This window comes from Meleagris gallopavo, chromosome 17 (genome assembly GCF_000146605.3).
Source record: "Meleagris gallopavo isolate NT-WF06-2002-E0010 breed Aviagen turkey brand Nicholas breeding stock chromosome 17, Turkey_5.1, whole genome shotgun sequence".
Classification (NCBI taxonomy): domain Eukaryota; kingdom Metazoa; phylum Chordata; class Aves; order Galliformes; family Phasianidae; genus Meleagris; species Meleagris gallopavo.
The window spans coordinates 5112233-5128220 of NC_015027.2; the positions used below are offsets into that span (position 1 = coordinate 5112233).

Sequence of the window (15988 nt, forward strand, 5' to 3'; positions counted from 1 at the left end):
CCCCCCCCAACCCCCTTCCTCCGCAGTGGATCTCTACGGGAGCTTTTCCAACTTTCCTCTCTGAAAAGTTTCCCCGATGAGATAACTTTCTGGCTTTTTTTCACCCCCTTTCTCCCCCGCTGCTGCCCGGAGGTGCTGAGGGGCTCCGTCCGCAGCCCCAACAAAGCCGCTTCGCCGTGGGCTGTCGGAGGGGGTCTGCGCCCGCAGCGAGCGGAACTAAAATGGAGAATTCGGTTCTGACGGACTCTTCCCTGCTGCAGGGCTGGCACCGCACCGACCGCGGGCTGACGTTTAAATCTATTTTATTTTCGAGAAGTTTTGGCCGCTTGTGTTTGAAAGGAGGGAGACCTGCCCTGGTGGTTTTACAGCGTTGTTCTTTCGGGATATCGGTGTGGGATTGAAGGATGCGCTCCGTCCCGGCTGCCCCGAGAGCCGCAATCCGGCCCTGCAGCCGCCAGCGGGTGACAACCGCCGTCCGCTCAGTGCGGGTCCTGCGCTGAGCATAGCGCGGTGCGGAGTGCCCGTATCGCCCCATGAGCACGGGATGTGCTGAGGATCTTTGACAAAAAGCAGAAGTGTCACCGGAGCAGGGAGAGAAGGGGAGGGGGGGAGAGAAAAAAAAGAGAAACAAAGCAAAGCCCGGCGAGGGAAACCATTCCGCTGCCGGCTCCCACGAGAACCTGTGCCTTGCTGTCCGCAACAGCCATAAAATTGCAGGGGAACAAAGGTGGTGTTCTGCGCCGGTGGGGGGGCTGGGTGAGTGTCACTGCGGGGAGACCCGGCCCCGAGCCCGGCAGCGGGGCTGAGTGGGGAAGTTTGTGCCGCCGGTGCTCTGCCCGTGTGCTTTCTGCTGCTCGTTGCTGCGATTCAGATTCAGATTTTTCATGCATTTTATCTTTCCTACCTCCTCCTCCCTAGTTCCCCCCCACCCCACCCCGTAGCTGCAAGTTTGCTGTCATGCTGGAACTATTCTTCTCTAAGTTGTCCTCTCTCCCGAGTTGGGATCGCCCCCGACACCCCCGGAGTCTTTGCAATGAAAGAATGTCCTCCTCTGAATCCAAAATGGGCTCTCTCCTCCCTCCCTGCCTTCTGCCATTATCCTCACGCACCAGCTCTTCCTCTCGCTCGTGGTATTGCCAGCACCGTGGCCTAAGGCCAAGGGAGTTAGACAAAGCAGTCCTTGCAGTCACACATATCGCATTCGGAGTGATAGGACTGCAGATGGCCCCCTCCTTTCTGGAGCTTAATTCCGAGTAGAAGGAGATTGCTTCTCTATTGTGCTGACATCGAATGCCCCCAGCCAGGAGGAGAAACCCGAGGTTTGCTTCCGAACCTGGGGCAAAGGAGCCCCCCTCCCCCGTCCTGCAGAGGAGAGGAAAACAGGAAATCTGTCCCTTTTGGCCCGAGATCAGCCCTGCAGAAGCCTCTCCGTGTGAATGCTAAGCGTTGTGGTCTCAGCCGACTGAGGGCTCTGGCCAGCAGTGGATCTCGCAGGGATTTTCCTCTGGGAGGTAATGCTGCTGCCCTGCAGTGCAGGGTTTTGGTGCAGGGCTGTTGGAACCGCGTCAGCTCAGCTCCTGGAGCTGCATCCTTGCTGCAGAGAGAAGTCCTCTCAAGTTTGGGCTGAGAGTGGCCACTGAAAAATCAGATTTGTTCTGTGCTCAGTGAGTGGCCCGGCTGGATGGGTGACTGTGCTGTGTTGGGACGAGCAAACCTGGGCTGGAGCCCTGAGAGAGGGGCTGGCTTGGGATGGGGCAGCGTGGGGAGGAAGCCTCTGTGAGGCTGTGACAGGGATGGCTGTGAGCATGGAAAATGGGGCTGCTCACTCGTTACCTTGCACCAGACTCTGGGAAGGGTGTTGTGTTGTCAGAGCAGAATCTGGTACCTGTTCCTTCTGCCCAGGTCTTGCAGCATTTTGCCTGAATTATCCATCCCCTTTGTGGATCCCACACACTCTGCAGATGGAGCCCCATTTAATCCACACAAATGCTTTCTCTGCACAGGAGATAAATAGGAGCTCTGTTAGGGATCTGGGATGCTGTGGCTGTACCTTCACATCCTTACCTGAGCCTACCATGTCCCTGGGCACCTCTGTTACCTGTTTTAACGTAATGTTTTTATTTATTGTCTTGCACGTTCTACTGAATCTTGCAAAGTAGTACCACTTCTTCCTCACCTGCCTTGTATCTCATATTGTTTAATTCTCTTCCTCTGTAAGAGGCCCAACCAAGAGGCACTGAGATAAAGTGGAGCATCTCTACCAACTTCAGTTGAAGCAGAGGGATTTGCACCAGCTGTGACCAGGTCTGTAGTTTGTCTTTTGATTGAGTGGTCACATCCATCAGTTGGATGGGTGCATTCAAAGAGTTGCAATCAATGGCTCAACGTCCAGTTGTGTTCAATGAGTTGATGTTCAGTTGCAGTCAGTGTCTGGATGTCCAGGTGGAGATCAGGGACAAGCGGTGCTCCTCAGGGTTCTGCAGTGGGACTGGTATTGATTTAACAGATTTAACATCCCTGGTGAGTTTGCTAGTGACCCAAAACTGCGTGATGTGGTCAGCATGCTGGAGGTGCTCGAGGCTGGGCTGGATGGGGCTGTGGGCAGCCTGGTCTGGTGGGAGGTAAAGGTCCGATGGTCTGTGACTAGCTGAGCTTTACAGCCTCTGTCAACCCAAACCATTCCATGATTCTGTGGTTACATGGTTTTCTCTGGTCCAGGGCGTTTCCTGGCTCTGTTGTGGATATCCACCAGTTTTGTTCAGGCACATGTTCAAGAGCTGTAGTTTAAAGGTCCAGAAGCCAGCAGAAAGAGCTCGGATTTTCCTTTGTAATTTCAACAAGAAATATTACCATGTTTCAAGACAAATCCTGTTCCTGTAATAAAGCTTGAAAACTTTTGTGTTTAGGATCTGGAGAAGCAAGATGCAGCAGGCTTTGGCAAGAGAAAGGACAGTGCCTCAGCTCCTGGTTAGCAAATGGTGCTGCCATGCTGAGGACCAGCGGGGCTGTCAGCCTCACCTTGCCGAAGCTTTGTGGTAAAAAAAAAAATAAATGCAAATTCTCACAGAGAGGTGAATGAGAGATTTTCCCTCACTGGGCTGCAGCTTGCAACTGGGGAGACCGATACTGTTCAGTCCTGAGATGTGATGCCCAACATGTTAGCTTATTTCTTATTGAGAGTGCAGTGCAAACTTGCATGAGCAAATGGCTTGCTTGTTGCCCTTTACTGACAGCTTGGGTTTCACATTGTCTGTAGTGAGGGGCTGCTTGTTTTTGGAATGAGGGTACTGGAAAGAATATGATCACAAACAGTGCAGAGAGCAAAGTGTTCATGTCTTAGCAGAGGGGATATTTCTTAGGAAATGTAGGTGATGCTCCACTCCCAAACCCCCATGTTACAAGCTGAAAATTTCAGGTTCCCGGTCACTTGAAATCCACATGAAGCCATGAACAGAAAAGAAACTCGCTAAACATGTTTCAGAATGAACAATTTTTCAGTGGACTTGTTTGGACATTTAGGAAAATGGTGTTTTTGGCTTTGTCTACCAGAGCTTTTAGGTTCAAAGCAGTGACTGGCATGGTTTTAACAACCAGCACATCTCTGCGTCATCCCCACCCACCAGTCAGTTGAGTTGCAGGGTGGTTTTGGTTTGTGCTAACTTCATTCCTCTTGCATAAAAGTAAACCAGAAGCTGTGCTCCAGTTATGCAACTGGTGCTCCATCTTTTAGGGGAACATAGAGGTCCAAACCAAAGGCTGGACAGCTTTGAGCCATATTCGTGATGCAGACACCCAGTCTGGGGGATCAGACTAAATTCCAAACTTAAATCCTGCCCCCTCGCCCCAGCTACATGTGGTATACACGTACCAAAGGCTTTGATCTTCTGATCCATTCTCATTGTGCCAAATAATTTGCTAATGTAGAAATGTCCTGTCTTCAGCTAGAATAGAAGAGCAGTGGGGAAGCAGAGGAACTGTCTTCTGTTTGTCTGATTTAAAAAAAAAAAGAAAGAAAGAAGAAAGGGAGGAGTTGGAAAGAGAAGAAATAAAACATGACCGTTATTCACATGGGAAGATTAAGTGGAACGAGAGTAGTAGAGGAAAGGCCCTGAGTGTGATGGATCAAAAGAGCAAGGCCTCTGGCTGTTACGAAAAAGAATGTCCTATTTCTTGAGAACATATTTATATGTGTGTGTGCTGAATTTTTTTTGCTTTCAAGTGAAATAGTTTTATTCAAAGGAAGGTCTGTTTCTGCCGCACAGGCTGTTTAAGGTGGGAAATAGTGGTGAAAATAAAACTTTCACAGCCAGTGCTATAAGGAATGTTTTGTGCAGATGAGAACTGGGTCCATTATTTAAAAATGAAAAAAAAATAAGGAATTCTTTGGAGGTTGGGGGAAATGGGGGCTGACAGCATTTTTGCTGTGGGTTGGCATCTTCGTAGTGCTCCATGTGTTGCTTGGCTGTGCAGTAGGTCTGCTTGTATAGACACGCGTGTGGTGTCCCATGGATGGCAGGCAGTTCTCGTTGAGCTTAAGCCAAGTTGTGCAGAGGGCTAAGGAATCAAATAATCCCATAGTCAGCCAGAACTCTGCAACTGCAGCTCAGGCGGTGTGCAAACACTGCAGAGATGGCTGTGGTAGGTGAGGATGTTGCCTCCCACCCTGTGTTGGAGGATCCTTGCCTTGCAACGTACGTTGTCAGCGCAGCTCAGAACACTTCTCACATGTTTTAATGCAAACTTGGCCACTTTAGGGCAGAGAAGTTGCATCCTCTCAGTTAAAATATTCCATCCTGGATATCTCAGACCGCATACCTGCAGGAATCTCTTACATACTGTTGTATTCTTGAGTACAAAGAGTTTGTAAAATGGCAGGAGCTTATCCATGCCATTTTATAGGACCTTGCAAAGCACAGAGTTATAGAGAAACACATACCCAGTAGGGTTAGCTCTTTACTTAAGTTAGTTCTACATGAGAAACTGGGCAAGGTGAGTAACTGTTTCTGATTTTGCTTTGCTGTGTCTGTGAGGGTGAAGCAGAGTGGCAGCTGAGGGCTGCGGCCACCACAGAGGTGTCCCTAGGACATCTGGGAGTGGATCAGGTGGGAGCACACACGTTCCTGCCCCCACTGCTTCCTTGTGGGGTGCACGGTAAGCTCTTTTCCAGTTAGCTTTCCAGCTAGCAATAGCAGTAGAGGTAAGAACTGAGACTAGCAAATTGGCATTGCTGCTTAGGCTTGGAAACAGTAGAGAAGAAACTGAATGGATCTCTGCAAACCTGTTGGAAATTGATGGGGAGATTCCTGGTCCGAGGGAGTCCAGGGAAACAAAGGTTGGTTCTCAATCCTTTGTCTTGCAGGATGTCACTGGAAGGGAGAGATTTTGACACAAAAACAAACAAACAAAAAAAACCCACCTCGTTTCTATTTGCTGTATTGTTACACCTCATCCTAATTAATAAAGAATTATGTTGATTAGCAAGAAACTCACTATATTTTTGTGGGAAAAAAAAGCCTCTGTCAGTCTTCTGTGTGAACAGAGAAATAAAAGACATTGTTGGCACAGGAATAAATGAGTATATAAAAGGTTTTGTATACGTTTAATTAGGAAAGTGGAGGCAGGAAAGTGTGTATGTTAATTTAGGTTAAATGTAGCAGCAAGCACTAAGACATTCTGGGAGGTGATGCAGAGTGTCACTCCAATTCAGTACCAGCACACTCCCTTTTCGCTTCTGTCAATTCCTAACTGTCTTGTCTCCATTGTTACTTTAACATGACAGAGCAAGCCTCAATTTAGATCCCCCCTCCTTTTTTTTTTCTCTCTAGTGAATACCTAATCATCAAACGGATTTTTGACTGGGTCTTGGCTCTGAGACTCGTTGGCCTAATTTTTCCTCCTAACTGTAACAGCAATAGCTGGTGATTTTTTAATTGTTATTATTTTTTTAAATCTGCAGTGTACAGGATGTTCAGGCATGCAGATGTATTTCGGGTTAATTGACTAATAGTCATCTGAGACCCAGGGCTTCTCTTTGAGATTAACATACAAAGTGATAGGTCAGAAAGCCTAAGGTCCATTACCCCGTAAGATAATAATATCCCCGCAATTAATTTCATTTTCATGATTGCATCATCTTAAAATGAGGTGAAATCCAGGATTTTTCATCTTTCTTTCCTCCAGCAGAGTTTGGCTGGCACAACTTCTGGCTTGGGCGTGTGGAGCTGGTGCCACGGCCAAGCCAAATCCTTCCTTTGTTCTCAGGGCCTGCTGCTGCTGATAAAGTGGTCGGCGCATGGCATTATGTCTTATTACATTTTTGATGCAGACTGCAAAGAAACGGGTAAACTCACCATGGTTACCACGATCTGTCACTTGGCAGGGCACGCCGTACTCAGCAATGGCCTCTAGTGTCTGCTGCACAGCTCTGCATAGCGTGGGTACAGCAGACAATAAGCACCCAGCTGTGGAGCAGCACCAGGTAGGGCCCTGGCTGCTGACTGCGGGCAGGAGCGACGTCCCAGCTCTGGGGGTGGATTCTCCCTCATCGCTGCCTGTTGAAAGTTCTCCTTTGCTTGTGTAACTCATGCTGAGTCCTGCTGCTGTCCACTGCATTACCTTATGTGTGCAAAATGTGGTTCGGCCCGGCCTCGCTCTTTCATCTTGTCACATCGTGTTTCTAGTGGAGTTTTCTTATGTAGCCGTACCCTGCTGTGTTATTTCATCCAAACGAAGCACACATCGTTTAAATTTGCATAACCTCAAATGATCACTAATTATCTGTACTATTTTATCATTAGCCAATGATATGCTGGTGAAAACGGTCCTGTTTGTGTGGGCTGCAGCTGTGGGGTAAGCTGTTGGTGAGGTTATTGAGTGGCCAAAGCAGGATTCCTGAGCCTGGCCATCCAAGTCCTTGCTCAGAGCCAGTTTGGAGCTTCCAGGTCCCGTGTGCGTGGTGCTTGCAGTAGCAGCCTGGGAACAAGTCTTTACAGGATGCATCTTTTGTTTTATTCTATGGGAGCAGAAATCGCTAGAGTCTGTCTTTGCTTAATTGAGGTAATTAAATCTTTCTACCTTGCAGCACAAAGGGTTCATTAGTGTTTTTGAAGCATTTTGAAATCACAGGAGAAAAGATGCTGTTTGCTGTTGTGTCATGTTTGATAAGTGTTGAAATTTCCAGTCATCTGGACTTGGAATATTGGCTGAGCTGTAGGTACAGAAACCTTGCCGTTGAGCATGCACAGAGGGAAGGGCTGAGTGAGAGCACAGCTGACAACTGTGGTGTTCCTCCCTGGTGCAGGAGCCATACTCTGTGGGTGTGTTTTAATTTTTTTGTTGTTTGTTTTTACTGTACTTCAGAGGGACGTGACTGTTAACTCCTCATGAAACCTTAGCAGTAGACACATGCAATATAGTGCCATAAAACTTAGCAGCTTGGTTTAAGACAAAGATAAACCTTCCTTTTTTCAAATGGACCTCGTGACCAGCCCAGTTTACCTTCATTAGGATTTCACATCCACTTAACTGGGCAGGATGTAGAACATACTCTCTTTGTAGAACAAAGACACCACCACAGTGATGACTTGTGATACGTTCTGAAATGGAAAATGTTCCCAGCCTAGGTAGAGTCTGTTCCACTGTGTTCAGCAGAGCTTTTCACAATGTAACTACTGGCTTTCTATTTCTTAGTGAAGAGAAACAAGGAATGAAATCTCTTGCAACTTCTAAACAAAGCTAGTGGTTTACATGGTTCTGAGCCGCAGTGACTTTTGTCAGCGGTGTAATTCAGGTTCACATGGAAGCTGGTGAATAAGATCCCTTCCTCTAATGAAGGGCAGTTGGGAATTTTTAGCGAGGAATTCTGCAAAGGGAAGATTTGCAGGCAGCAGGAGGTCTGAGTCTGTGCCTGCAGGCAAGGAGAGCAGCACCAGGGGTATGGGGGCTTTTGACTGCAAGAGTGAAAAAGAGCAGCTGAGTCGAACACTGCCTTAGTCCTGAGTGTGCAGTTCATCACCAGCCTGTTAAAGCTGTTGTAAAGCAGGCAGCAGAATTAAGCCCTCCAAAAGAAATCTTAATCTTATTTCTCAGTAACAAATTCTTACCATAGTGAGGTAGTGAAGTGTCTTGCTTCCCTGTTTCCGAAGTAGTTAATCAGTGATTGCATTGGTAGAGTCTTTGAGCTGACCCATAATCCAAAGAGATGGGTTTTTGCCTTTGATTTTCTTACGTAGCACTGTTTGATGGGCAAAAGATGTTTGATATCTCACAAAGAGGAATAACGCTTAGCAGTCTTCACCTCGATGTCATACAATGAGCAGCAGATCTGATAGAACTCAACTGACTGTTCTCTATGAATAGTTTTTGGCATCAGCTGAAAATAGTACTGAGGATAACTTCCATTGACCATGTGATGACACTTTGAGTTGCAAAATTGCTTTCAGATAACTTGCACTGAAAAAGTAAAAATAGCGCAGGGCGTTAGACTCATCTATGTGGAATGTATATATGCAAAAATAGGGCTCCTTAAGATTTAGTTTGTCTAGGCAGAACAAGTTGTCATGTTACACTGCTTCACTTTTAGACAAACAATTTGCACTGATAAGGTTGCAGGCTGTGCTATTTTCAAGTATACAGCAAACATTAGGGAAGCAGTGTTTTATCTGTTAGTAGGAAGTAGTATGGTTCTGGCATTGGCTGGCTTAGAGTAAGGTGAGAATTCACAGCTTTAGAAAAGAAGAAAGGCACCTGAAATGTGTCCCCGTGTAACCGACTCATCCATCTGTAGATAATAACAAGCATTTTCTCTTTTTTCTCTGCAGCTGGGAGCGTTCACTCTCCCTCCACGAGTATGGCAACTTCTGCGCAATACAGACAGCTTATAAACGACTACGGGCCCCCATCGCTAGGGTACACACAAGGGATACAGGTATGGCTCTGCTGCTTGTTTTTTTCTTTCACCAGATCACTGACCCTATGACTGCACAGTATCGTGGATGGTGGCCTGTAATCTGAGGTGTTCCTCCCTCTCACTAAGGTCTGAAATCAAACCCAAATGGCAAACTGATTCATCACACATATCTTGGGATCGAATTTGACTAAGCAGAGTGCTGAGTGAGATTAGTTACTAATTAACTGTTAGTCCCTTCCCTTCTGAGTCAGTGAACCGTGTCTTGAGTTATGTTCTGGAAGCAAGGGCTGTTACATGCTTTTTAATCGTTATAAAAGTAATAGTCCTATACCTTTAACTGTTTGCCTTGGACAAACTGCTGATTTAAGATTGACAGTACAATGAAGCGTGTTACAGACATACCTATGGGCTGGTAAACTTTCTGTGAAATCTGTTTACCACTTAATAGGATTTCCTCTACTGTACGGGCAGTTTTGTTTTGTCTGCTCTTCATTCTCTCCAACTTTTCCACAAAATGTACATCTGAACACTGACAAAGACAGCAAGAGAGTTCAACAAGTAGTTCTCAGTTTGCTGTTTTTTGTAGGACTGTTCTAACTTCTGCTTCATCTCAGCCTCCAATCATGTAGCTGCATCCTCCTACCTGACTCCTCTTTTTGAAGGGCACATAGCATTGTGTCCAGCTGTAGCAGCAAAGGCAAAAAGAAAATCATGTTTATGTAGCAAACCTGAAAACTTATTTTTAAAAAAAGTGGCTTCCTGGGGTATTCAGTGAATTTCCAGGCGCTGTTTGTTCCAGTTGTTTTGGTTTTAGTAGCGTTTAATTGAGATTAATCTACTTCCAATTACAGGGTACCAGCAGCAGTCAAGTACCGCAGAGCAAATATGCAGAACTTCTAGCTATCATCGAAGAATTAGGAAAAGAGATCAGACCCACATATGCTGGGAGTAAAAGTGCGATGGAGAGGCTAAAACGAGGTAATGTTTTAAAAAAATATATATATATTTTAAGGTATCCCATATTCTTTGTGTACTGACTACTTGTAGGCAGCTTCATAACCATGGTATCCCTGGAATGGAGGCAGCTGTATTGAGCTTGTTGTTAAACTGAGTGTCTTAATGAGCAACTAGAGCTCTGGTATGCTCTATTCTTCCTGTATTTAATAGTGGCCAAATGTGTTTCATGTGCACAGGGAGATTTTTCAGTTAATAATTCAAACTTTGTTGTAGAAGCCTTAAGTTGTCAGCTGGACATGTTCTGCTAGGTTCTTGGTGACTTGCTTGTCCCTTTAACTGTTTCTTCTGTCTAACATCCAAAATACACAACCAAACATTGTTTTCATCCTCTGATAAACATCGCTCACCTCCTTGACCCAAGAGCCCTTACTGAAAGGCTTAAGGAAATATTACTTTGTGTTAAGTTGCACTGAGACTGGTGGAGAGAACAGCTGGGGAAAAACAGAAAGGGTGTTGTCAGTGAAGGCTGTTGAGAGTGAGATGTCAAACATACTCCTCCTCTGCATGGTATTGGGCCACTTAGACTCCATTACCTGTTTCAAGTGGATGTCATTAGGAGTCTGCTGCTAAGGGACGTAGAAGCTTTTAGGTCTGGCTGATGAGGTCTCTTCAGCTTTGCTTAGTCAGCTAAAAGAGGTCACATAAATGCCCTTTCCTTTGCAGTGTAAAAGGAGCCCCCCCATGCCCTGCTGCTTACATCAGCTTGACACTGTCCTCTGCAAGGGAAGTGCAAGGGATGTTTGTGAAGGAGCAGTGGGACATTCCATTGCTCCTAAAATGACCCTTAATGCCACCTACATTGGATGTGCTGGCATTTCTGTCCTTGGCCAATACATGGAGTTACCTTTTCCTCCCTTTCCTTAGTCCTTGTGCTGAGTTTGGCTCACTCACTGAAACCTGAACGGGAGTGTTACTGTAACAGACTAACATCTCACCACCTTGCAGATCCCCCTTACACTCACCCAAGACTACAAAGCTTTATTTAAGGTTCAACCATTATGGGAGAGTAATATATCTGCCATGACGTGCAATAAAATGACTAGTAGCTGTTCTGGGAAAGGATGCAATAAAGTCTGCTGATGAGTGGTAAGTGGAATCTAGCCCAGCTAAAATCAATGTTGCTGGAGTCTCTCTTTATTGCATTGCTGGAGTCAGTATTAATAGATCATGAATGGCAATAGGCTAATGGGGACAACTTGAGAGAGAGCAGGAGAGATGCAGAACTGTTCAGAGAATATCAGTTGGGTGAGGAAACGTTTTGCTCATTCTTGCTCTGAGTATTGATTTGTTCGCTAATGTAGGCTTAGGATTCAGTGCTGTCCCTGTGACTGACTCACAAATGATGCAAAAAATCCACATTAAATACTTTTTGCTGCCATCTTTTGGTCACAAAGGTATATCTCTTTGCATTTTAGGAGCTATATGGCTGAAGGAGCATGTGCAAGTGTGAGAGCAAAAGTGAGTGAGGGTAACCACGTGACAGCAGCCTCCATGGCCACGTGGAGGTTACTGCTGAATAAAGTCCCTGTCCCCTGCTCCATCTGCTCCTAGGGACAGAGGATACTGACCTCTAAAATTGGCCAAATTCCCAGTGTTCTGCATAATTCAGGGTAGTTCTGCATAAACTGGGCATCCTGCCACCAGATCCAGGTCTAGCATACTGCTTTGAGTATGCGTTTCTGCCTCCCACAGCTGTAGGAGGATGCAGCTTTACTTGTCTGCCTTAATTTAACCCTGAGCAAAGCCATCCACCCATCACGTCCCCAGTCTCTACTCCTTGGATGTAGAGGCTGTTGCTGTGATTTGGGCTAGCAGCCTTCTAGAGACAGAATCCATTACATCTAAAAAGAGATTAAATCTCTTCTATTGCCTTATTGTCATTTCTTCACCTTGTTAAGGAGCATGACTGAGCAGAGAAATCACCTCCCATCTTTTCCTGATAGTAAAATATAACCTTGTTAGTTGTAGAAAAATCTGTCTCCCATCATAAAAATCTAAATTGAGCTCTGTTCTTTCAGCAGCTCTGTGAACATGAATCTAGCTTCAGTTCCAGGATTAAGACTCGAGGTCCATATTGCTAGAACTCAAGGCAGCAGGACTCTTAGTGGAAAATTCCACATAATGTCTATCAGAGTAGATATGGCAGCATGTAAAGCAGTGATGATTTATATTGGGAGCTGAGCCAGGTAACTTTATGCACATAGCATTACAAAATTTCTCTTATACAACTTGTGTTTAGGCAGTATTATGAAGGCTTGGATTTTGATGCATCCTCTTGTAGAACAATTATTCCAAGGCATTAATTAAGGCTCTTAGGCCTTGTTAAAATGACTCCCTAAATAAGTTCAGATGTTTTTCACTCCACAATACCAACATAACTGACAGGTTGATTTTTTTTTTCTTTCTAATTAAGTTTCTCATTTTAATGAGATACTGCACATTACAATGTACTTGTCACTGCAGCCCTACAAAGCTCCTAATGCTCTGATTCCTTGTTTGGTCCATTTTCAATTCCTAACACCAGTTTGGGAAAGCAAACTTCTTCAGCAGTGGCTGATGTTAGGGCAGGGAAGGCTCTCTCCATTTTCTGTGTTATGCTATGGTAGCCTTGGAAACTCAGCAGAAACACATAAACCTTTCTGTGAACCGTCATTGCAAATGTCACCTGAATGAGATAATTTAAAATATGTTCAATTCTTTTGCAGGCATTATTCATGCTAGAGGATTAGTTCGGGAATGCTTGGCTGAGACTGAACGAAATGCAAGATCCTAGCCCACGAATGCAGTTACAAGATATTCCATCTCTTAATGAAGAAAAAGTAATGCCTACTCATTCTGACTCTTGAAACATTCAGACAAATTCCTTTATTTTGAAGGTTTTACCTTTCTTTTTGCCCTAAAAATGTATAGTGAAGAATGACAAAACAAGGATTTTTCAACTTGCTGAGGGTTGGCATTTTGTAAAGACACTAAAACTCCCTAAGATGTTTCTAAACCATGAAAACTGAACTGCATGCAGAGGAATGCTCTCTCCTAGGCTATATTTCAGTTCTCTTCCTATCCAGCCACAATCCCGTTGTTGGTTTTTTTTTTTAATCCTTTTTACTGTATCAACGTAACCCCAAACTGTCAGTCTTTCAAAGTTTGACATAAGCTGTAAGGACTTTTTTTTTAATAAATGCAGAATAGCATGCTGTACTTAGTAGTCTGCTATGCCACAATTTGCCATACAGCATAGACCATGCTTAGAAATAATAACCGTCTCCTCCTCTTACTTTTCCTTTTTTGTTCATTTTGCATAAACATTTGCATGACTATTAGTGCTTTGAAGTCCTTTTAAAGTGCATGAATTATATGGAAAATAGGGAAGCCTATTAAATAATAACAAGGTTCTGGAAAGCTAATTTCTATATTAAGGCTGGAGATTTCAGTTTTAAGTTTGCAAAAAAAAAAAAAGAAAATTCTGGATAAATTACTAAAACTTATTTGCATCTTTGTATGTATTTATTACTTGATGTAATAAAGCTTATTTTCATTAACAGTTTGTATTAAAAGTATCTACAGTCACTTTGTTCAGATTCACACCTCTGGTATGAAAAGCAAAGATTTAACCTTCATGCAGGAGGCTTGAATTCAGGAAGACAAGGGAACGGGCCTGCAAATTTTTGGTCTATTTTCATTGAAGGTACAGTCCTGCTGCAGTCGATTTCTGTCATAGGATGGTATTGTTGCTAGTAGTCTGCCTTGCTTTCAAAATACATAAGACAGCTTGGGTTCTTGAAGCCTTTGTTATCGAAGGTCAGAACGCAGTTAGCAGCCTGTAAGGGTTCTGCTGAAGATTAGAGAAGTTCTGGTTAAGCAATTAGTAACTTGGCAGTATTAAAATAGTGATAAGCTTGATAAGCCCTTGCCTGTAGGAATGCCTGCCTTTCCTCACTCCTCAACAACGCTCATCATCACTGCAGGTAAAAGCTGTAAAGCTACTGTTTAAAATTCCTTCAGAATTGAGAGAGCTGGAGCATTTATGCAGGAAGTTCAACTAACAGATCTGAAGGAGACAGTCAGTGACTGGTGGTGCTTTGTCTCAAGTCTGTGTACTTGATCAGAGTATCACAGAGCAGCTTTTTCAGGTCCCATCTAACCCTGGTCACTTTATGAAGGATTTATATCAGTGCAAGCATTGTCTAAGTAAGGATGCAACATTAAAACCTGTAAGGAATGATCTCCTTATGTAACGGAACGCCTATGAAATAGTATAAAGCAGAAACTCAGCAGAAAAAAGATTCTTAAATACAAGTAATGAGACGATGGCAAACAGAAGTAAGAACACAGTGTGCTTTAACTCTTCAATTTTACTGTAAGAGCAGGTCAGGTCACTACTCAATATTTTAGTTGTGCTTATGAAGCTCACTGTTATACATCAGTCAGAAAACTATGCACAGATATGACAAACTTCTCCCTTACTCTACCAGAGCCAGTCAGTATTTCATGTTTATTTCCTGTCCAATTGTAGCATCTCTTTAAAGTGCTTTTTCCTTTCTAGGTTTTCCTTTGCTCTTCTTTTTTTCTCCTGCTTCTTCTTCTCTGATGCCTTCTTCTCTTTATAAACATCACTTTCTTCACCCTTGTAGAAGAGGTCAACCTTTTCCTGCAGGATTTCTCTGGCTATCTTTCGGTTCTTCTCCACTGATCTTGTTTGATGGCACTGAAGAAATACAGGAGGACATCTTTATCACAACGTTCAGCTGTTTATTTTTCTGTTTTCCTGCTAAACTTTTACATCCAGATAGCCCCAGGTTATTTATCCATTAACCAAACCTGCTTCTTGCCGAGGTACTTCACGTATGCATAAACCCTTCTGTGACAACTGCGCTGAGATTACGACCGACCACAAAAGCAAACTCGAAGAACACCATGCAGCCCTTGCCTTAATAAAAGAAAACACAATTACCTTCACCACAATCCCTGACGGAACATGCTTCAGGACAACACAGTTGCTGGTCTTGTTAGTGGCCTGCCCTCCTGGGCCATCGCCCCTCACAAACTGCTCCTTCAGCTCCGCCTCGGTGAGCTGCACCAGCTGCAAGGAGCTCCTTTTCCCGGCTGCCCACAGAGAGGGCCCCCGGCTCAGGGACAGCCGCTGCGTCCTCCATAAGGCTGCGCTGCGTGCCGTCAGAACGAAGGCGAAGGTGAACGAGTTCGGAACACTCATACAGAAAGGAGGAGCTTCTCTGCGATCGAAGTTAAAGCGCAGCTGAGGAAACCAACGCGAAAGCTTGCATCTGCAGGTAAACGTGTCTGCTTGGTGGCACTAGGAGATGATTTTTTTCTTCCGTCGCTGAGGCTGCATCTGCACAAGAACCCCAGAGGCACTGTCCCGCATCGACCCGAGCGGACGCGGCAGCCCGGCCCACGCGGACCCGCACACAGCCCCGCCGCTTACCTCAGGGCCCCGGGCCGACCGCCATATTGCGCATGCGCATTTCCCTGCGCACACGGCCCTACGCGCACTTTCCGTCACATCTGCACATGCGCGGCACTTGGAGGCGGGGATGCCGCCCCGCTAATTGGCAATCACCACAGCCAATAGCTGTGCAGGGAGTCCTTATGCACGCCCCTCACACTCTCTGCCAATCAGGCTCTGGGAACTGTCCGGCGCGTAGTCGCAATGGCCAATCCCCTGGCGGCGATGTGCGTCCTTTCCCTTTCAGCCAATTCGAGCAGAAGGCGCGTCCTGGCGCGCGCACAAGGTATCCAATCAGCGTGCGGTCTCCTCGCCGCAGCGCCCCTCCCCGCCCCACCGCGTTCGAAAGTGGGCCGCCAATCGCCGGGGAGGAGGAGGGAGCCGCGCTTGTTTATCGCTGAACGGCCGCTGAGCAAAGCCCTCCCGGACGCCTCCCGGAGGGCTCCCGGCAATGCGAGTAGGCACCGGGTGAGTCCCGAGGACAGCTGGTAAGGCGAGAGTCCGGCAGCACCGCAGTGCTTGGCCGTATCTCAGTGCCGCGAGGCCGCCCGTACTGCTCCGCCCCTTCCTCGCAGAGTGGCAGCGCTTCCGGCCAATCG

At 45.7% G+C, this 15988-nt stretch overlaps 2 protein-coding genes across 4 annotated transcripts in view; one reads left to right on the forward strand and one right to left on the reverse strand.

Annotated features, from left to right (window-relative positions):
* The window catches only part of CDK2AP1 (cyclin dependent kinase 2 associated protein 1), a 14923-nt gene extending 1542 nt beyond the window's left edge, over positions 1 to 13381 (forward strand). The window contains exons 1-4 of one of the 2 annotated variants that reach the window (XM_010720092.3): positions 2284 to 2304; positions 8820 to 8926; positions 9760 to 9886; positions 12631 to 13381. In XM_010720092.3, coding sequence (XP_010718394.1) covers positions 8849 to 8926; positions 9760 to 9886; positions 12631 to 12698 — 273 coding nt within the window. In that variant the 5' untranslated portion in view covers positions 2284 to 2304; positions 8820 to 8848 and the 3' untranslated portion in view covers positions 12699 to 13381. Of the gene's footprint in view, positions 1 to 2283; positions 2305 to 8819; positions 8927 to 9759; positions 9887 to 12630 lie in introns of those variants that run through there. The other variant, XM_010720091.3, reaches the window with a different exon arrangement.
* An 865-nt stretch (positions 13382 to 14246) lies between these two features.
* C17H12orf65 (chromosome 17 C12orf65 homolog) lies at positions 14247 to 15508 on the reverse strand. Of its 2 annotated transcripts, XM_010720096.3 has the most exons (3): positions 15369 to 15508; positions 14877 to 15275; positions 14247 to 14630 (listed from the first exon to the last, which is right to left on the reverse strand). In XM_010720096.3, exons 2-3 carry the CDS (start codon positions 15135 to 15137, stop codon positions 14418 to 14420), a joined length of 474 nt encoding a protein of 157 aa, XP_010718398.1. In that variant the 5' UTR covers positions 15138 to 15275; positions 15369 to 15508; the 3' UTR covers positions 14247 to 14417. The 2 variants fall into 2 exon arrangements, with proteins under 2 accessions (XP_010718398.1, XP_010718397.1); XM_010720095.3 differs by having other exon boundaries at positions 14877 to 15411.
* Between the last annotated feature and the right edge of the window lie 480 nt (positions 15509 to 15988).

Bases quoted from the DNA above. Each gene is read 5' to 3' on its own strand.
- C17H12orf65 (XM_010720096.3), bottom strand. From the start codon at position 15,137: ATGAGTGTTCCGAACTCGTTCACCTTCGCCTTCGTTCTGACGGCACGC. The intron at 14,631-14,876 runs GTAATTGTGTTT...GTATTTCTTCAG, and splicing joins CGTCAGGGATTGTGGTGAAG to TGCCATCAAACAAGATCAGT.